Source organism: Canis aureus, chromosome 18, assembly GCF_053574225.1.
Source record: "Canis aureus isolate CA01 chromosome 18, VMU_Caureus_v.1.0, whole genome shotgun sequence".
Lineage (NCBI taxonomy): Eukaryota > Metazoa > Chordata > Mammalia > Carnivora > Canidae > Canis > Canis aureus.
In genome coordinates, this window is record NC_135628.1 from 44,281,215 (window position 1) to 44,298,549 (window position 17,335).

The following is a 17,335-nucleotide window of genomic DNA, read 5'->3' on the forward strand; positions in this document are numbered from 1 at the left end:
ACCTCTGTGGTCTTTCTCCCCAAAACATTAGACAAACTCAAACTAAGGGATAGTCTACAAAATGCCTGATTGGTACTTCTCAAAACTTTCAAGGTCATGAAAAATGAAAGTCTGAGAAAGCATCATAACCCAGGGGAAACTAAAAACACATGACAACTACATGTAATGTGGTATCCTGGATGCGATCCTAAAATACAAGAAAAGAAATTAAGAAAAAACTAGTGAAATAAAAATAAATCTGTTTAGTTCATAGCAATAAAACACTGTAGATTCACTAGTTGAGAAAAAAAGACCATAAGCACACAGTACATACAGTAATGTAAGATGTTAGCAACAGAGGAAACCAGGTGAGGAGTATATAGGAATTCTCTATTGTCTTTACAATTTTTCTATAAGTTTAAAACCTTTCTAAAATTTCAAGTTTATTATTTACAAAAATGAAGATGGACTGCATCTTCGTGGGACCTTATACAGAATTGGTCATTTTAAGTAGAAAAGCCATTGCATTTTGAGTTTTCACTATGTGAGAGAAAAACAACCTCTGTGCTTTCTGATGAACTTTTTCTTTTTTCTTTTTTTAAGATTTATTCATTTATTTATTCATGAGAGACACAGAGAGAGAGGCAGAGACACAGAAAGACGGAGAAGCAGGCTCCTCACAGGGATCCCGATGTGGGATCACGCCCTGAGCCTAAGGCAGACGCTCAACCCCTGAGCTACCCAGGCGTCCCCATGAACTTTTTCTTAGAAGCAGCAGGAGCCACCTAGAACTGCGGGCTACACTGTGACATGTCAGTAAGGTTCAACATGAAATAATGGGCAGCAAGCTAACCAGAGATGAATTTTGATATAAAGGTATTTGAAAATGCATATGCATACTCAATGGCAAATGAAAAATTTATCTGAACTATTAAGTTTGGGGCATCAGTGGGGAGTGTGAATGCACAGAAAAAATGGAAGTTCTAGAAAAGGGGCAAAAGCTTTTCTCCATCAGAGCAGGGAAGAGCAAGATCACCACCACTTCTCTGGGGAGGCTTCTTGATCTCTCAGACTGGGTTAGGTCCCCTAACTCCATGCTTTTCTGGTCACTTCCTGCAACTGTACTGTATTTACATATAAATAGACCAGGAACTATCAAGGTTCTCAGAATCAGAATTTGGTCTCTTACTTTTAAAGACTTTTAAAGATTCATTTGATTCAAATGAATCAAAGTGGTTATGGCAATATAGCAGCCCTCCCAGACTTGAACAAAAGAGGGTTGGTCACTAATGTCACCAGTTAAGATGCAATGTAATGTACCTGTTTATTAAAATCCTGTTGGATAACTATATCCTTCAACAAAAATAGGGATTAATTAGATCCATCAGCTCTTATACTCAAATAATATCTGCATTTGACATATGGCATTTCAAATGGAGTATACTTAATTTTCTCATGAAGACATTAATGTTACAAGATGTTAATTAACCCAATAAATGATTATCTCACATTAAGAAGTATAAAACAGGACCTAGAGGTTATTATTTTTCTACTTGGCATTAATCTTCTTCTGGTCAGCAGAAATAAAACACTATTCTCCTTCTTCTTTAATTCTCAGGGCAATAGTTTGGTTCAGTCCTAGTACACAAAGTAGAAGGACTTTAATACTTTAAAATATAGTGCAATTAAAATCTCAAAAAAATTTTCTTGGATTTTCACTTCTAATCTCATCCATTTATTAGCAAAAGCTTGAGATTCCTTAGGATAGAAATCTTTAAGCAGACAGTGACAGTTTCATTTTCAAGTAGCAGAGCTTAACCACAGAGTCTGGGAGGGATCATGGCACATTTGAGTATGTGCAGAGGACAGCGACCCACCGAGCTCACACCATCACCTTGAGAGGAGACCTGTCCCTTCCATACAGACTTCTCTAGCTGAAAGTTAGGAGGCCTCTACTCAAGTTCAAAGAATTATTTAGAACCATTCAGAACTATGCACATTGTCAAAACATTTGGAAGGTAGGCTGTAGATAAAGACAGGGTCAAGTTACTTCTGGCAGGAAGAAAGCAGATGAGCAGAAACATAATTCACTGCAAGTTAGTTCTTTTGCTTTTCTCTTCCAATATTAGGCAAGCACCAGAAATCTCCTCAAAGCCTATGTGTCAATTAGTAAAAAAGCATCTGAAGTTTTGCTTTTAACCCTTTATTGTGTATGCTAATCACATGGAGATCTTAGTAGAATGCAGACTCTGACTGACAAGGTCTGGGCTGAAGCCTGAAATCTTGCATTTCTTTCTTTCTCTTTCTCTCTTTCTTTCTTTTTTAAAGATTTTATTTATTTATTCATGAGAGACAGAGAGAGAGAGAGGCAGAGACATAGGCAGAGGGAGAAGCAGGCTTTCCTATGGGAGTCTGATGGGGACTCGATCTCAGAATCCCAGGATCACATCCTGAGCGAAAGGCAGATAGATGCTCAACCACTGAGCCACCCTAGTGTGTTTCTTTCTTTCTTTCTTCCTCTCTCTCTTATTTTTATTTTTGTTTTGTTTTGTTTTAGAGAGAGAGAGACATCAAGAGAGTGTGAGTGAGGATAAGGGAGGGAGAATCTCAAGCAGGCTCCACACTCAGCACAGAGCCTGACTTGGGGCTGGATCCCATGACCCTGAGATCACGACCTGAGCCAAAATCAAGAGTCAGACACCCAACCAACTGAGCCACCCAGGTGCCCTGAGATCTTGCATTTCTAACAAGCCTCCTAAGCAATGCAGATGCTACTGGTCACAGGACCAGAAACTGAGGAACATGAATCTAAAGGAATCTAGGTAATTCTGTGTTTTTTTTTTTTTTTTTCAGGAGAGAGAGAGAGAGAGAGAGAGAGAGAGAGAGAAGTAGAGGCAGAGGGAAAAGCAGGCTCCCCATGGAGCAGGGAGCCCAAAAAGGGACTTGATCCCAGAACCCTGAGATCATGACCTGAGCCAAAGGCAGATGCTTGGCACCTGGTAATTGTATTTTGAAAGGAGCTTTATAACTCAGATTAATTTTCTGAATGTGTATTCAGGTTCCAGCCAAAGGAACAACAAAGAAACAGCAGACTGGTGAAGTAAATTAGATTAAATGCTAAACACAACCTGAATTTTACACACTGTGATGCAATACTAACTCAGAAAGGTTCCACATTAATTAACCTAATAGGTAATTTCATTTAGCCATGGTTCACTGAAATGCACCATTATGCAATTAAAGCTGGTATGATTTGATGCACCAAGGTGGCCATTTTTCTCTCACTTTTCTCTGCTGGATTTTATGTATTTGTAAAATGGACCAAAGAGTTTTGTTCTCTAGGAGGTTAGCTCCTAAAAGATCAAAATTTAAAAAAGAAAAAAATTTCTGTAACTTGTAAGAAAATTCATTACACGTAATAGACGTGATCTTTTCATGTTGGCATTTGCAATATTTGAAAAGCGAAAGATTAAAAAATTACATTCCACATGCCCTTGGTGACTATTGAGGAACTGAATTGATTAAACTGTCACTCATCATTTACTGTGTGGTTAGTGGTTCATTAGGCACAGATAGGCACAATATATCTTAGTCAAATACTTCTGTGGAGCTCTCAAGAGATGAAAACAAAACCGAACCAAACCCTAGACTGTGTGTAAAAGCTCATCTCAGAAAACATTCAATCCAAAACAGATCTGAGCAGATCCTTTATGTAAGGGGAAACTCTAAGATTTATTTTTCAAACTCTGAAACAACTCTGAAAAGTTGTACTTACAAATTAAACATATCAGAACAAATATTAAACAAAAACGAAGAATGAAGTACAGAAAAGTTATTATTGTAGTTCAGCAAAGCCAAGGCCTAGGGTGATCTGCTGCTGACCTGGGAGGAGGTACAAGCTGGGTGAGTGGAAGCCACCTTCCCAGCATCCACATCTGAAAAGAAGACTTAGGAGGAGTATTGAGAAGTCCACCCACCTTAAAGTACCAATGGCATTAATGTTCCTTACATTACAATAATTCTTAATCATATTTTAATATGCATGTATCTAACTATACATTTTAGTATATATATTTCATTATACATATATTTTAGTAATATATATTTTAGTGTGTGTGTATATGTTTAATAATATGGCAAAGCTGTATTTTTGCTTTCTGGTCCAGTTACCTGAGCTAGAAACTCAAGAGTCATCTGAAACCCCTGCCCTTCCTGTATTACTCTCATTCCATAATCAAATTGTCATATTCTAACTATTCCTAAATATTTCTCCATTTGGTCTCCAACCTCTTTCCCCCTCCCTCCATTCCTTCTTTTTTTTTTCAACTGCTTCTTAAATTGTGTTCTTCTACTTTACCCACAAATATCACCTATTTCACCCCTTGGTAGGATACTCTTGTCCATGGCATGGCCTATACGTCCCTTTACCAAAGTTTTGTCAACTCTGAAAGATGGGTTTGACATGTCAGGCCCAAGTAATTATTGTTGATGACACCTTCTTTGACCTTCTCATCTCTCCTCAACTAACCACCAAGGGTAGGTTTATCACCTTCACCTCTGAGCTGCCAGTATACTAACTGTATACCTGTGTGATAGCTTATCATACTGCCTTTCCTTCTGACCATGAAGACCTGGACAGATTTTTCTTTTTTAATATTTTATATATTTATTCATGAGTGACAAGGAGAGAAGGCAGAGACACAGGCAGAGGGAGAAGCAGGCCCCTTGCACGAAGCCTGATGTGAGACTCAATCTGGGAATTCCAGGATCATGCCCTGAGCTGAAGGCAGATGCTCAACCGCTGAGCCCCCCAGGCATCCCCAGATTTTTCTTACCTTTGTAAGCCCCAGACCTGATCCAGTGTCTGGTACAATACAGGTGTTCAATAAATATCCTTAAAATGAATGAATGAATGAATTACCTAAGCTAGTCTGAGGAATGAACATAATACACTGCAATAGAGACAAGAACTTGATTTAAATTATTATTATTATTATTAAATATTATTATTATTATATTAAACGCAAAAAAAAATCAACTCAGTAAAATATCTAAACCAAATTTCACCAAAATACCTAAACCCTAACTTCATTTGTAAGCTACTCCAGCAGTCTCCATGGAAACCTCTGGTTCAGCAGTACAATTTTCTTGAACGCTAAAAGAGCTGGAGGAAATCTAGAGAATGCCTAAGACAATGTTTTGATTTTTACATGTAAGGAAACTGCACTACGTGTTTAAATATCTTAGTTTTAGTCCCAGAACCTGAAGTGGTGACTCAATCTTGGGCCAGTGATCCCTCTGTGATGATACCAGGCTGTCTCCCTAGTTAGAACATGTCTATTGGTCAGTCTGGTCAGATTACAGAAAAGAAGAAACAGGGATGGCAAACTGGTCCTCATTACTGATGACACAAATGCTAACAAGAATAAAAATAAAACAAAATCAAATCTTCAAAATTAAGGTGTAGTGAGAGAAAGCAATAAAACTATCCTTTAAAACTGAAGTCGATCATCATTATTCACATACTGAAAATAAGAGTGTCATGGATGTTTAAAAATGCTTGAAAATGCAAAGTAGACTCCCATAGATAATGAAGACCCCAGAGATAAAATCTTAAAACAACAGCTACGGGTTATATAGATAAGTGGGAATATTTGTATTAACGACATCCAAGAAATAGTCACAATTAACACAAAAATGTAAATATGTAAGGCCCTTACAGAAGACTATGGTAAGGAAAAAAAATGTAAGACTCAAAATATCGCATTGGATAGCAAAAAAAAATAGTATTTTTTATACTACGGAACGATACAGAAAGAGAGAAGTCCCATTTGATTAGTCATTTCAAATGCTACCAGTGAAAGCACTTCTCCAAGGAATAACTATAGACCACGCAGGACAAGAGAAAACAAATTAATAAGCTTTGCACATCTTTAATTTCTGTTTATATGACAGCTGATGCAGAACAAGGAGTTATAAGATTTCTCCCTGCAAATGTATTAATCTAATCCCTCTGCAATAATATGAAATAAGGAATCAGGAAAAAAAATTGTTCATGGGTAATTCTCTTAAAGATCAAAGCAAATGACATATTCAAATCTTTTCAGAGAAACCATATCTGCATACAACGAAGAGAAATCGCTGCTGAAACCTTCAAGTAAATTACTCTATTATTCTATGAGAATTCTGAACTGCAATTTACAGAGTGTTAAATTACTCTATTCAGTTCCAGTCATCACATGGCATAGCTGGACTTTGATGGACTATGGTTAAGAATGCTGACATGGGTACTACTAAGATATATGACTGGACGGAGGATATGTGAGTGACAGTGGTATCTTAGATACTATGAGGGAGACCTGAGGGCAAAAACCTTTCCATTAGAAATCCACATTGTCCATTTTTTGGTGAAGTTTGTGGGTTTCATGGAATACTCTCAAAGATGTGCCCTGGAATGTGACTGTGCAGACTACACAATTGGAAACATCGGTCCCAGTACTGCTTATGGTTAATGATCAGGTCTTTTGCACTCTTGAAACACTGGACATTCTGTATGGTTTTGCTGAATGAATAAATGAATGAATGCTCATATTGTGCAAGGGAGATCTTTGTGGGAAGGAGGCTGCCCTAGGACTCCAGAGGTTTTCTTGTTTGTTTATTTTGTTTTTCCCCTGTGCCACAACCAACCAGCTAATGTGAGCAACATTACCAAGCATTTTCAGATCAGGGGTCGGGGGGGGGAGGTGGTAAGGGCCTTAAAATGGCCATAAAATAACAATATAACAAAAATATGAATTGATTTCACTGGGTTGCTAAAACTCTGAAACAGTTTCTAAATTAAAATGTTACGATTAAATGACAAAGATGAAAATTTATATAGTTAATATAATAAAGTTTAAAATTGGTTGAGTTTACAGTAGTCTCTGAATATATCCTGTTTTCAGAAGCAAAAGTGGTACAAGGTAGCAATCAAGGAAGAACTACTGAATTATCAGTAAGAACAGAAAAGCTCTACAGAAAATGCAATTATGTAACATCTCATTCTTAGAATCTACTGTCTCTATGGAAATATGGAGAAATATAAAATACCATAGCAAATGGTGAACAACTCACATGTGTATAGGAAAACAGGGAGCTATTCAGATTCTGTTCTTGGTAATGCCATGCTTCAGCTGTGGGCCCATATCAGGGTACATACAGCCGACTCCTGAGCCCAAGACCCTGGGCATCTCACGCTGGGGTGAGGGACTGAACACCACCTTGCCACCCACTGCTGGTGTCTCCAAGCCCTGATGCTCAGCCTGCCAGACCCCCAGTCCAGCCCTCTCCCTTCCACTCCTGCCTTGCTCAGAGTCAGAAGGAATGAAGCTGGGGCATCCAGAGACCACAGGAAGAGGGAAGCAGATGGGAGAGGCGGCTAGAGGGGTTCTGTGTAGGCTGTCTAACAGAGATGGAGGGCCGCTCAGACACCCCCCGAGGGGGAAATCTGAACAGAAGAGGAGGCAACAGAGGGAGTAGATCCTGAAGTCTGGCTGCCCTCCCTTTGTCCTCGGGAGGGTGACAGAAATGGAGAGCAGAGGACCAGGCTGCCAGCTGTCTGGCCTCAGCCCTTCTCACCTTAACACTAACCCACCTTCCTGCCCTGCTTCCCAGCACTGGACCATGGTTGCTGGGCCTGGGCTGAGTGTTTTTCAGTATTTGTAAGAATCTCAACAGAACAGTAAAGCATTTGGAGTATGAGAAAAAAAAAAAAAAAAACTAAGTGCCTGTCACAGACGATGATTAACTTTTATATATTTTTTATTCTTTTTAAAGATTTTTGTAATTTATTCATTTGAGAGAGGGTGCACAAGAGCACAAGCAGTGGGGAGGGGCAGAGGAAGAGGGAGAAGCAGGCTCCCTGCTGAAGGTTTGGCAAATCTAGGCTGACCACAGGCAGTTACAACCTCCATTTACAGTCAGATTACTTACTTAGACAATTCAGAAAAGGCAGAGGACTGGGAGACTACAGGTTCTAGAAAGTGTAAAGATAAGTCTGCAACTGGAAACAGTGGAAACCTGGAAACTTGTACAAAGCAACTGACCCATAGGTCTTCTCTGACCATCTTCCATCCCAACCCACCAGCGGGACACTAAGTATTTATCCTCTGGAGAAATTAAACCCAAAAAAGCCTCAAACTGAACATAAAAGATATCAGGGTGAGGCACAGATCTGAAAAACGGGAAATTAAGTAAAAAATATGTTTCAGTAAACAGAAACATGTTTCTGTATGACCAACAGCTCCTCTTTCCTGTCCTGCCTTGAAGATGTCAGATGCCAGGAATCAGCATCTGAGGAAGAACAAAAGACTAGGCGTTTAGACACTGACATGTGTGGATCTCCCAATTAAAAGTCTGGCTTTTTGACTGAACAATATATAATAAACTGGTGCCCCATAAGTATAGAGATTTATAGTGCCTCATTTATAAAAGTAAATGGACAGCGAAGGATTCCTCCCAACCCTGTATTGAAGGAAAGCTTCCAGTAAAAAACAGAGAAAAAGGAAGTGGGCATTTATACATATGGTAACTAAAATTGTTTTAAGAAAAAAATAGAAAGTTTGAAAGATAACAAGTTGTAAAATAAGAAAGAAAATATTTCTTAAAATTGTAGATTAAGTCAGGAGCTACAATATCAAACTATTACAAATTTTCCCAAAAGTGAAGAAAATAAAATCATTAAAAATAAGTCATTAAAAAAATTCAAGAACTTTTATAAGAACTATATCTTTATACTGAATGTCTTTATATTGAAGAGAATCTACCCAGCACCGATTTAAAAAAAAATAACCAAAGCACATTATCACAAAATTTCAGAATATCAAGATTAGAGAGAGGAGTCGAATATTTTCCAGAGAAAAAGTATGAGCAGGCATACAAATGACTGTGAATAAGAATAGAATCAGATTTCTCAGTAACAATAGCAGAAGCTCTAAAGAAATTAAGTAATGCGTTCAAAATTCTGAGGGAGGAAAAAAACCTAATTATATACTCAGCCAAAGTTTATCAATCATGTGTGAGAGTGGAATAAAGACATTTTCAGAAAACTAAGAATTTGAAAATTCCATCTCTGATGCATTCTTTTTGAGTATACTAAAGATGGAAGACATGGAATCCAGGAAATAAGGAATATGGAACCAGTAAAGGTCCAGAAGGAAAATGACTCTAACTCAGAACAAACTTTAATTAGGTGATTACTTAGAGGGGTATAAGGGAACCAATAAGACATACTGAAACACTAAGAGACTAGCAACAGCAGGAAGCCATTACCTGCCTTAGAGCTAACAGCCATTACTGACCCTAGAATTAAAAAGGTCAAGTGTTATTTGGAATCTAATGACAACTAGAGCCAAGGAATAAGGATTTGCCCACAGGAGTTATAGTCAATCATTTTCAGAAATACGAGCTAAAGAAAAGAATTAGGGAAGAATATTCGATCTCCTTCTCTTCCCTGTCTATTGCCTGAATCCAGCTGGAAACCAGGAGCCAAGGCAGCTTGGAAGATGTATTCCATAGGGGTTAGCTGTCCAGGACATAGGGCAGGGCACAAATGGGTAGAGAATAGATTTGAGGAGAAACAAATAACCATCTTATTAGAACCTACAACAATGGTAGAGGGGCAAAATGGAAGTCACAACATGACTGATATTCAGCTCTGCTAAAGCAAGGAATCAGAGAACTGAGAGGAAAATTTCAAGGAAAAAGCTGAGGGAGAGAGATGTCAAGAAAATTAAACGGGATTGACAGATTTGCTGATGTGTTTGAACATTTGGAAAATATTTTTTCACATGCAATTGATAAATATTTTGCACCTATAAATAATGAACAATCAGAACAAAGACAACTAAACTAATAAAAATCAGAGACAATTATAAAATCCAGGAAAAGCAAAAGGTTATGCAAGCAGGATACATAATCATGAATACTGCTTGACTTACTATGAATAATATTTACATGTTAATGTGTCAAAATGTGATATAGATTCTTTACTAGAAGCATGAGCTGAAGGTGGAGCGGGGTAAGGGTGATGGAAGAAAATTAAATCCTCATCTACCATAACACCTACTTAGCAGATAATGTCTAAAATAATAAATCAATAAATAGCAATATAAGCAATTTCTTAAGACATATGGAGGTAGATATTAAAAGAGTTGAAAATAGTTGCTTCTGGGAAATAAGAGGGGGTTAAGTATGGGTAAGGTAGATTACTATTTTTGTTATTGTTACTGTTGTGGTGGCTATGAGTTAAGCTCAGGTTACACTTGAGATAGTTGTCTGATTTGGAAACTAAAGATAGGGATACTTAAGTGATTTGGTCAACCAAAATCACACAGGTAAGGAGTGGCAGAGACAGAACCAAATTTAGGCTTTTAATGTGTTTTCTATTACACCTTTGGCTCTCTTTAACACAGCAAACCACTACCACTTACATGATTAGAGAACTGATTTCTGATTTCTACATGAGTGAATACATAAATTAAGACATAAAAGGTGCCAGTGTACATCCAATGTTGTCTAAATTTGGAGGACTTAATTCACATATTTCCAAATTAAACACACACACACACACACACACACACACACACACATACACATGCGCACACACACAAGATGATTCTCATCCTAGGCCAAAATTTCTCTCTCTCTAGATACAGACAGTATGTTAATCTCCCTAAAATCAAATTGAACACCTTCCATTTCTTTGATATATTCTGTAGCACCCTATATACTTCAATATAAATGACATATATTTGGGTTAGCTGATTAATATATTAAAAGCTGATAAGAAAACTATTCTCTGCATTTGTGGAGTTTTAGATTTCCTAAAGAATCTCACATTCAACCATCTCTTGCAATTCTCACAAACCAATGAGGCAGCTGGATATACCAAGGGCTTTCTTAATATTGTGAAACTTAGTCATTATAATTGGTTACTCAAAAATCAGTTTTTGGGTAGCCTTTTACTTTGTCAATTTAAAAAAATAGGGAAGTTTTAATGTATTTTAAAACATTTAGTAGTGAAGACTACATATAATGCTTCATTATATATTTTTTATTCAGTTAAATTATCACTAATAAATGAATGAACATACCCATTAAAAATACACATCCACTGGTTTTCTCACAAACACTGATGAACAAACAGGAGATGTAAAAATGATAACCAAGCTAAGCTTTTGATAGAAAAATAGAACTGGTTCCTTTGTACTCCAAGGCCACTGCTAAATCCAACATTTTGTCAGCCACTCTATAATGCCATAATAATCTAATATTCAAGAATTGTACTTCCAGAGATAATTCATTATTAAGCAAGGTAATAGAAGTTTTCTGCTAGGACTCTTGAGTTTGTAGCCAGCAATCCTTAGGTCTGAATTATGCATTCAAATGCATTAAGGCTCTTCTGACTACTAGTATTTAACAAATTATTGCTCTAGTGCTTTATGAGAAAGAGGGCCACAGTAAAATCTCTACTTTACACATATTGCCTAGCAGAATAACTATTAACTCTCAAAAGTAGCCTTGTATGGATGATATGTTACATGGTCTTCCTAACTTTAAGGGACTTCGGCAGTAGAAATGGGCTCAGAAGCTATAGTTCCCCATGAGCTCAGCTTTCAACCACCTAGATGCTCATTTGATTATGCCCTGTTCTTTTGTTATGTTCTATTGCATCGTCAGTGGCTACATCAACAAGTCACTTGAATCATTGAATCATGTATTAATTGAGCAGCTCCCAAGATTCTTAAAGAGTTGTTCCTTTTGACAATGACTAATTTGAATCCTCTTTAGTCTTGTAAAATGATTAATAGGAAAATGTGTAGATACTGTTGACAGACAGATGACTTTATGTAGCTCCTGAACTCAAATTCTCATTCTTACTACCATTCTTTTTAAAATTTATTTTTATTTTTTAAAAGAGTTATTTATTTATTTGAGACAGACAGAGAGAGAGAGAAAGAGAGAGAGAGAGAGGTGGAAATGGGCAGAGGGAGAGGGAGAGTCTTCAGCAGACTCCCCACTGAGTGTGGAGCCTGATGTGTGGCTTGATCTCAGAACCCTGAGATTACAACCCTGGGATCACAACCTGAGCCGGAAACCTAACTTACTACACCACCCAGGGGCACTACTAGCATTCTTTTTAAAATGGATTCATTCATTTTAGCAGAAGTGGTAAATGAGTAATGGTTAAGAGTTGGGAAAATACAGGCCAGCATAGATAATGGCCTCATGAAAATGTATTATAAATCCAGTGATTTACAGCATAAGTTTATTTCAAAGAAATTCCTCCTTGAATAAAACTACATGATACAGAACATTGACATGAAAGGAGAAAGGCAGTCCATAAACCAACTGAGTGACAGTGAAAGCCACCTCCGTCATTCGAAGAATGTAAAGTACACAAAATGATTCAGAGCCTAACCTAAATTATAAAAAAAGGAATTTTACTGTATTTGTGTTTTAGAATCACTTTACTAGTAAAATAAAAACCAAGTTCTTAGAAATCATCTTAAGAGATTACATAAAATGTTGTGAAAAGAAAGAGCTTTGTGGTTGAATTAGCCCTAAGTTTGCAGGTCTCTATTAATTAAATGAACTTTACTATCTTATTTAGTCTCTGTGTTTTGTTTTCTTCCACTGTATCATGGTGCAATAAGGATAGTAACTAAAATGAATAACACAAAAAAATGCATAAGAGAAACTTAGAATACAGTTTGTGTCCAATAAGATATCTATTATTGTTACTATTATGATTACTATTTCCTAAGACCCAATTGCTATTATTACTATCACTCAGTTATCCAAGACAGGACTTTATATATAACAAATTTACATTCAGGATGGGGGCTCTAGTAGAATTCATTTATAATTCTCCCTCTTAAAATAGTGGCAAACAAACCTGAGTCCTAGAAAATCTTATTTCATTACATAAATTTCCTTGGTGCAAGAGTAGTCATTAAGGATGAAGACAGAACTCCATATATTGCCAATATATATGGTGATTAGTCTTATTTAATAAAAAGCAATGCTAAGTGGCCTTATAATACTCAATAAATAGGCAATTTCTCTTCTGATATATGCAAAATCAATCTAGAAGCAGACATTTTTCTATATATCAAGACTGGTATGGAAATTTTTTTCTAACCACCCAGCTGCTACAATGTTAAATAAATTAATTTTAATCTTAAATCAGAGATGTAATAGAGAAAGGGATGATTTAATATGCAATCTCATTATATTTGACAGGCTTATTTATAAACGATTTGGCCCACATTTTGACAAGCATAGTTAATATGTTAATTAGCTTTTAAAAAGATGATGAAAGGAAGAGACTGGTGTGCTCTGATTTTTCACACATTGTGTTGGGGGGCACTGTCACTGATTCCACAAGGTAGTGCCACTACGCACTGTGGCCCCCAGAAGCACCGTGATGTTGATGAGATACTATTATTTGTTAGCTACATTAGTCGCCATATGTTAAAAATTAATCCCTTAGGATAATCCCAAGTGACTTTCCACTTTAAAAACAAATGTCACTCTAAACACATTTATGAGCTTCTATAAAGAAACCTAAAGCTTATTCAGAGCAACGACCTCGATGGCTAGAGCAGAACTCCCTGACAGGAGGAACTACACAGATAAGCTACTTTTCACATTTGCACTTCTTATAATGTGGTTCTCAGGCCTTCATAAGCCTTTTGGTTTAGAAGCTTAAAGATGATTTCCTATGCCTTGACTTTCATAGAGTTATAAAATCCAAGAATTAAGAGAAGTTATACACGAGACAATGTCCAATTTCATTCCTCTGCTTACATCCTCCTTCTGAGAAGGAGACAAAGGCATGAAAATCTAGGTTTCCTTAGGAGTTCTCGAACTGCACATATATTTACACATTGCCACAGTGCTGGAGGCCGAGACTAGTAAATCATAATACAGTGAGCTCTAATTTTCCATTGCTTGCTGCCAATGTTAATGCATATGTGTCTTCATTAATATTTTTATTGCCTGTGGCTATTTAAACAGAAAACTGGGAAATGTAACACTGTGGAGGGATCGTTAGTTTTTAGTTACTACCTACTGGCCCAGGGTGGTAAATGAACTGTAAAAATAGCCTGAACCCACTACCACCTGCCTCCCCGCTATTGTCCATGCATTCATATTTGTATTTTTCTTTGGTGCAGCTGAGCCATGACTCAATTACAGTCCCATTTCTAGTTCTGTGAATACTCAGCATCGATGTCACTGATTATGCAAAAATCAGTGCCCTGTGAACTTCTCTCTAACTGTAAAAATACATACATTTTATGTGACTTATAGGATTATAACAAAATGGCTTTTAGAAAATGGCTTGGAATGAAATCAGAGTCAAAATGACAGGCATAGCATAGACATAACTTAGATTTTAGGGCTTGAAAATGGAAAGCCAATAAGCACGGGAACTGCTCAAAGACAACACATTTACTATTTGGTTTTGGCAATGAATAATCTTGGCATACAGACAAAAGGGCATTTAGGGTTTTCTGTTTTGTATCAGTTTTCCTCCCTTCCACTTAAATAACAGTCTTCTTATGCTTCATCATGTCTCTGTTTAAAGCAAATTGGCGGAAAGCACCCAAGCCTTCTTAAAGAGGATGAATACACACACACACACACACACACACACACACACACAAACATACATGAATGAGAGAAAAACAAGGGTGGGGGCACAGACTGCAAATCAAATACCATATATCTGAAACAGACATATCAGCAAGTCATAATCCATGTGGTTCTTTTTACTTTAAAGAGCACTTGTAAAGGATTGGAAAAAATTAGCCACTAGTGCATAAAAACAGCTTTTTCCGATTATGAGTGTAGAGTCTTAATCGAACTGCCAAGCACTAAGAGAAAACTGGCTCCAAGCCACAAATATTCCCAAACTATGTCCTATTAGCGGCATCCTTAGCTGCCCTCTCTGAAAGACAATCTAGAATTTTCATACTCAAAAAAAGAGAAGAAAACACTCCATAACTCAAGAATATTATTAACGATTATTTGTATAGCCAACTCTCAACTTAAGGCAGAAGGAGGAAGGGAATGAGAAACTGATATCCTGGTAATTGACTCTTATTTCCAATTTCTTCCTCCATGATGATTAATAATCAAAATACCTCTTTTGCCAAAGCCCTGCCTAGTCTTGGGAGAAAAAATTTAATTGTGTAAACAACTGTGCAAAAAAAAAAAAGGCCAAAAAGTCTGATGAAAAAATGAATTAGCTCAGCTTCTTAATAATAGATGGTCATCTTTATTCTCAGTGTTTTGAAATAATGCATTATAATGGTATTAGATTTATTATGAGGCATTACAAAATTTATGACAATAGATTTTAGGCTTTTGATGACCTAGATTCTTTTATAGCTCTACTGAAAGCTACAGATCTACATCCCATAAAAATAAATATATCCATGTGTACATAAAATGTTGCATATATTTTCAGTGGCTTCACAGATCCTGAAATCCTATTATTCTGGGGTTGGGAGGGTGTTGCTGGAACCTAAATTGAGAAAATCTACACTGCGCCCTACATCACAAGGAACTTGATTGTTTTCTCACTATAAAATGTTTGGATCAAAAACATCAGGAAAGAAGCCAGGCCTCATTACAGCCTAATTTACTAAAAGCCAAGATTACTGAGGGAAGAACAGTGAAGTAAGTACATGGCAGGAAGATAAATAACACATGCTGAAGTTTTATTGAGGTCATAAACATTGCAAGAACTTGTAACTAAATTTTGTATTATGGGGGCATAATCATTCATGGAAGATGATTCCTAGGATAAAATAGAACAAGTGCAATGTGAATTGTTTTACTCTGAACACAACTGGGAGTCTAGAAAAGGGATTTTTCTGTTAATAGAGGACATTTTCAAGTCTCTAGGAAGCCTTCCCTGAGTACTAAAAACAAGACCATTCCCTTATTTGATTTAGATCACATTGTATTGTGAACTCATTATACTTCAATAGTAATCATGCATTAAATCCTGTCAGTCTTTGGGCCTCCTAAACAGGTTTTTAAGTTTTGCTAAACTGTCATGTGAAACTGAGACTCTCCTCAAATTCAACTTATTGTGATATTTTTAAAAAGTAATTGTCTTATTTCATTTTGGATAATTTGTACCGAGCTCTCAAGAGTGTACTACACCAAATTTAGTGATTAAAAGTCACACCGAATCTGAGCCTTCTTATTGAACTGAAGCATGTTTCCTACTATTTCCCACTCCTACTGCTATTGGGAGATCCATACCTCCTCGTTATAAAATAGAACCACAAATTAAGACCCTCAGGGAGAAAAATCACTGTACTGACAGAAAAATAGCTCTGCCTCTGTCCATCAAAAACCATTACCAGACACCATCTGCAAGGAAGCCTCTGATTAGGGAATATTCCCAATCATGTTTTTTTAAAAACCCAGCAATACTGCCACACATCAGCAAACACTCCTGCACCATTAATCTTCATTCAAACTGTTAGAATATTTGTCTAGGCATGACCCAGACCAAGCATTACAGATAGATTAGCTAGAGTAAATCTTCCATTTCTCACCACATGTCAAGGCAGGTGGAATATTCTGTTGAGCCCAGGAGGACATCTGGAGGTCTATACCACAAGGTAACCACTTCATTGGAGTATGTGTGGCTAGGGACGGATTTTGCTCTTGCAAGACCTGTGGACCACAGGAAACATAAAGAAGTTTAATAGGCATTAATAGAATAAGGGAATTTAAATTTGATTGCTCACAGTTTTAAAGGGTCAAAGATAACATTGTAATACAGGATCATAAATACAATGTCAAGGTTGCTAGAAAGGCTGGGGAAAGTATACTGTAGTCTACCTGTTTCATATAATGCTAATAGCCAGTAATCACTCAGATTTCCTAATCAAGGATCATAAATCTGATAAAACCCTAGGAGAGTCAACAAATGATTCATAAACTATTAGACATTACAAGACATTACACAGAAGCTTAGAAATCTCCTGGACTTTCCAAATAATGTTTTATGGAACCCTAGTTCTGAGAGTTATAAGTGCTATGAGAAAAGATTTCAAGGTCAAATCATCTTGGGAAAAGATGGTTTAAAAAATTAAAACAGGTCTTCACACTGTAAGACTTCTCAGTTCCCTTAATTTTTTTTTATGTGTGTTGTGAATCTACGAGAATATGACGCTTTCCTCAAAGGGTTGTTCCAAAACTTCTTTTTCTTTCAGTGTTCTGTCAAACACGCACTAGGAAATGTTTATTCATTTGAAAACCACCTAAATAACAATTATAAAGGAAC

At 36.8% G+C, this 17,335-nt stretch overlaps 1 protein-coding gene across 10 annotated transcripts in view; it reads right to left on the reverse strand.

Moving 5' to 3' along the window:
• The window catches only part of CDK14 (cyclin dependent kinase 14), a 721,053-nt gene that overhangs the window by 215,247 nt on the left and 488,471 nt on the right, over positions 1 to 17,335 (reverse strand). For all 10 annotated transcript variants that reach the window (XM_077857033.1, XM_077857032.1, XM_077857025.1 and 7 more), the window contains one exon: positions 16,602 to 16,722. In XM_077857033.1, coding sequence (XP_077713159.1) covers positions 16,602 to 16,722 — 121 coding nt within the window. The remainder of the gene's footprint in view (positions 1 to 16,601; positions 16,723 to 17,335) is intronic.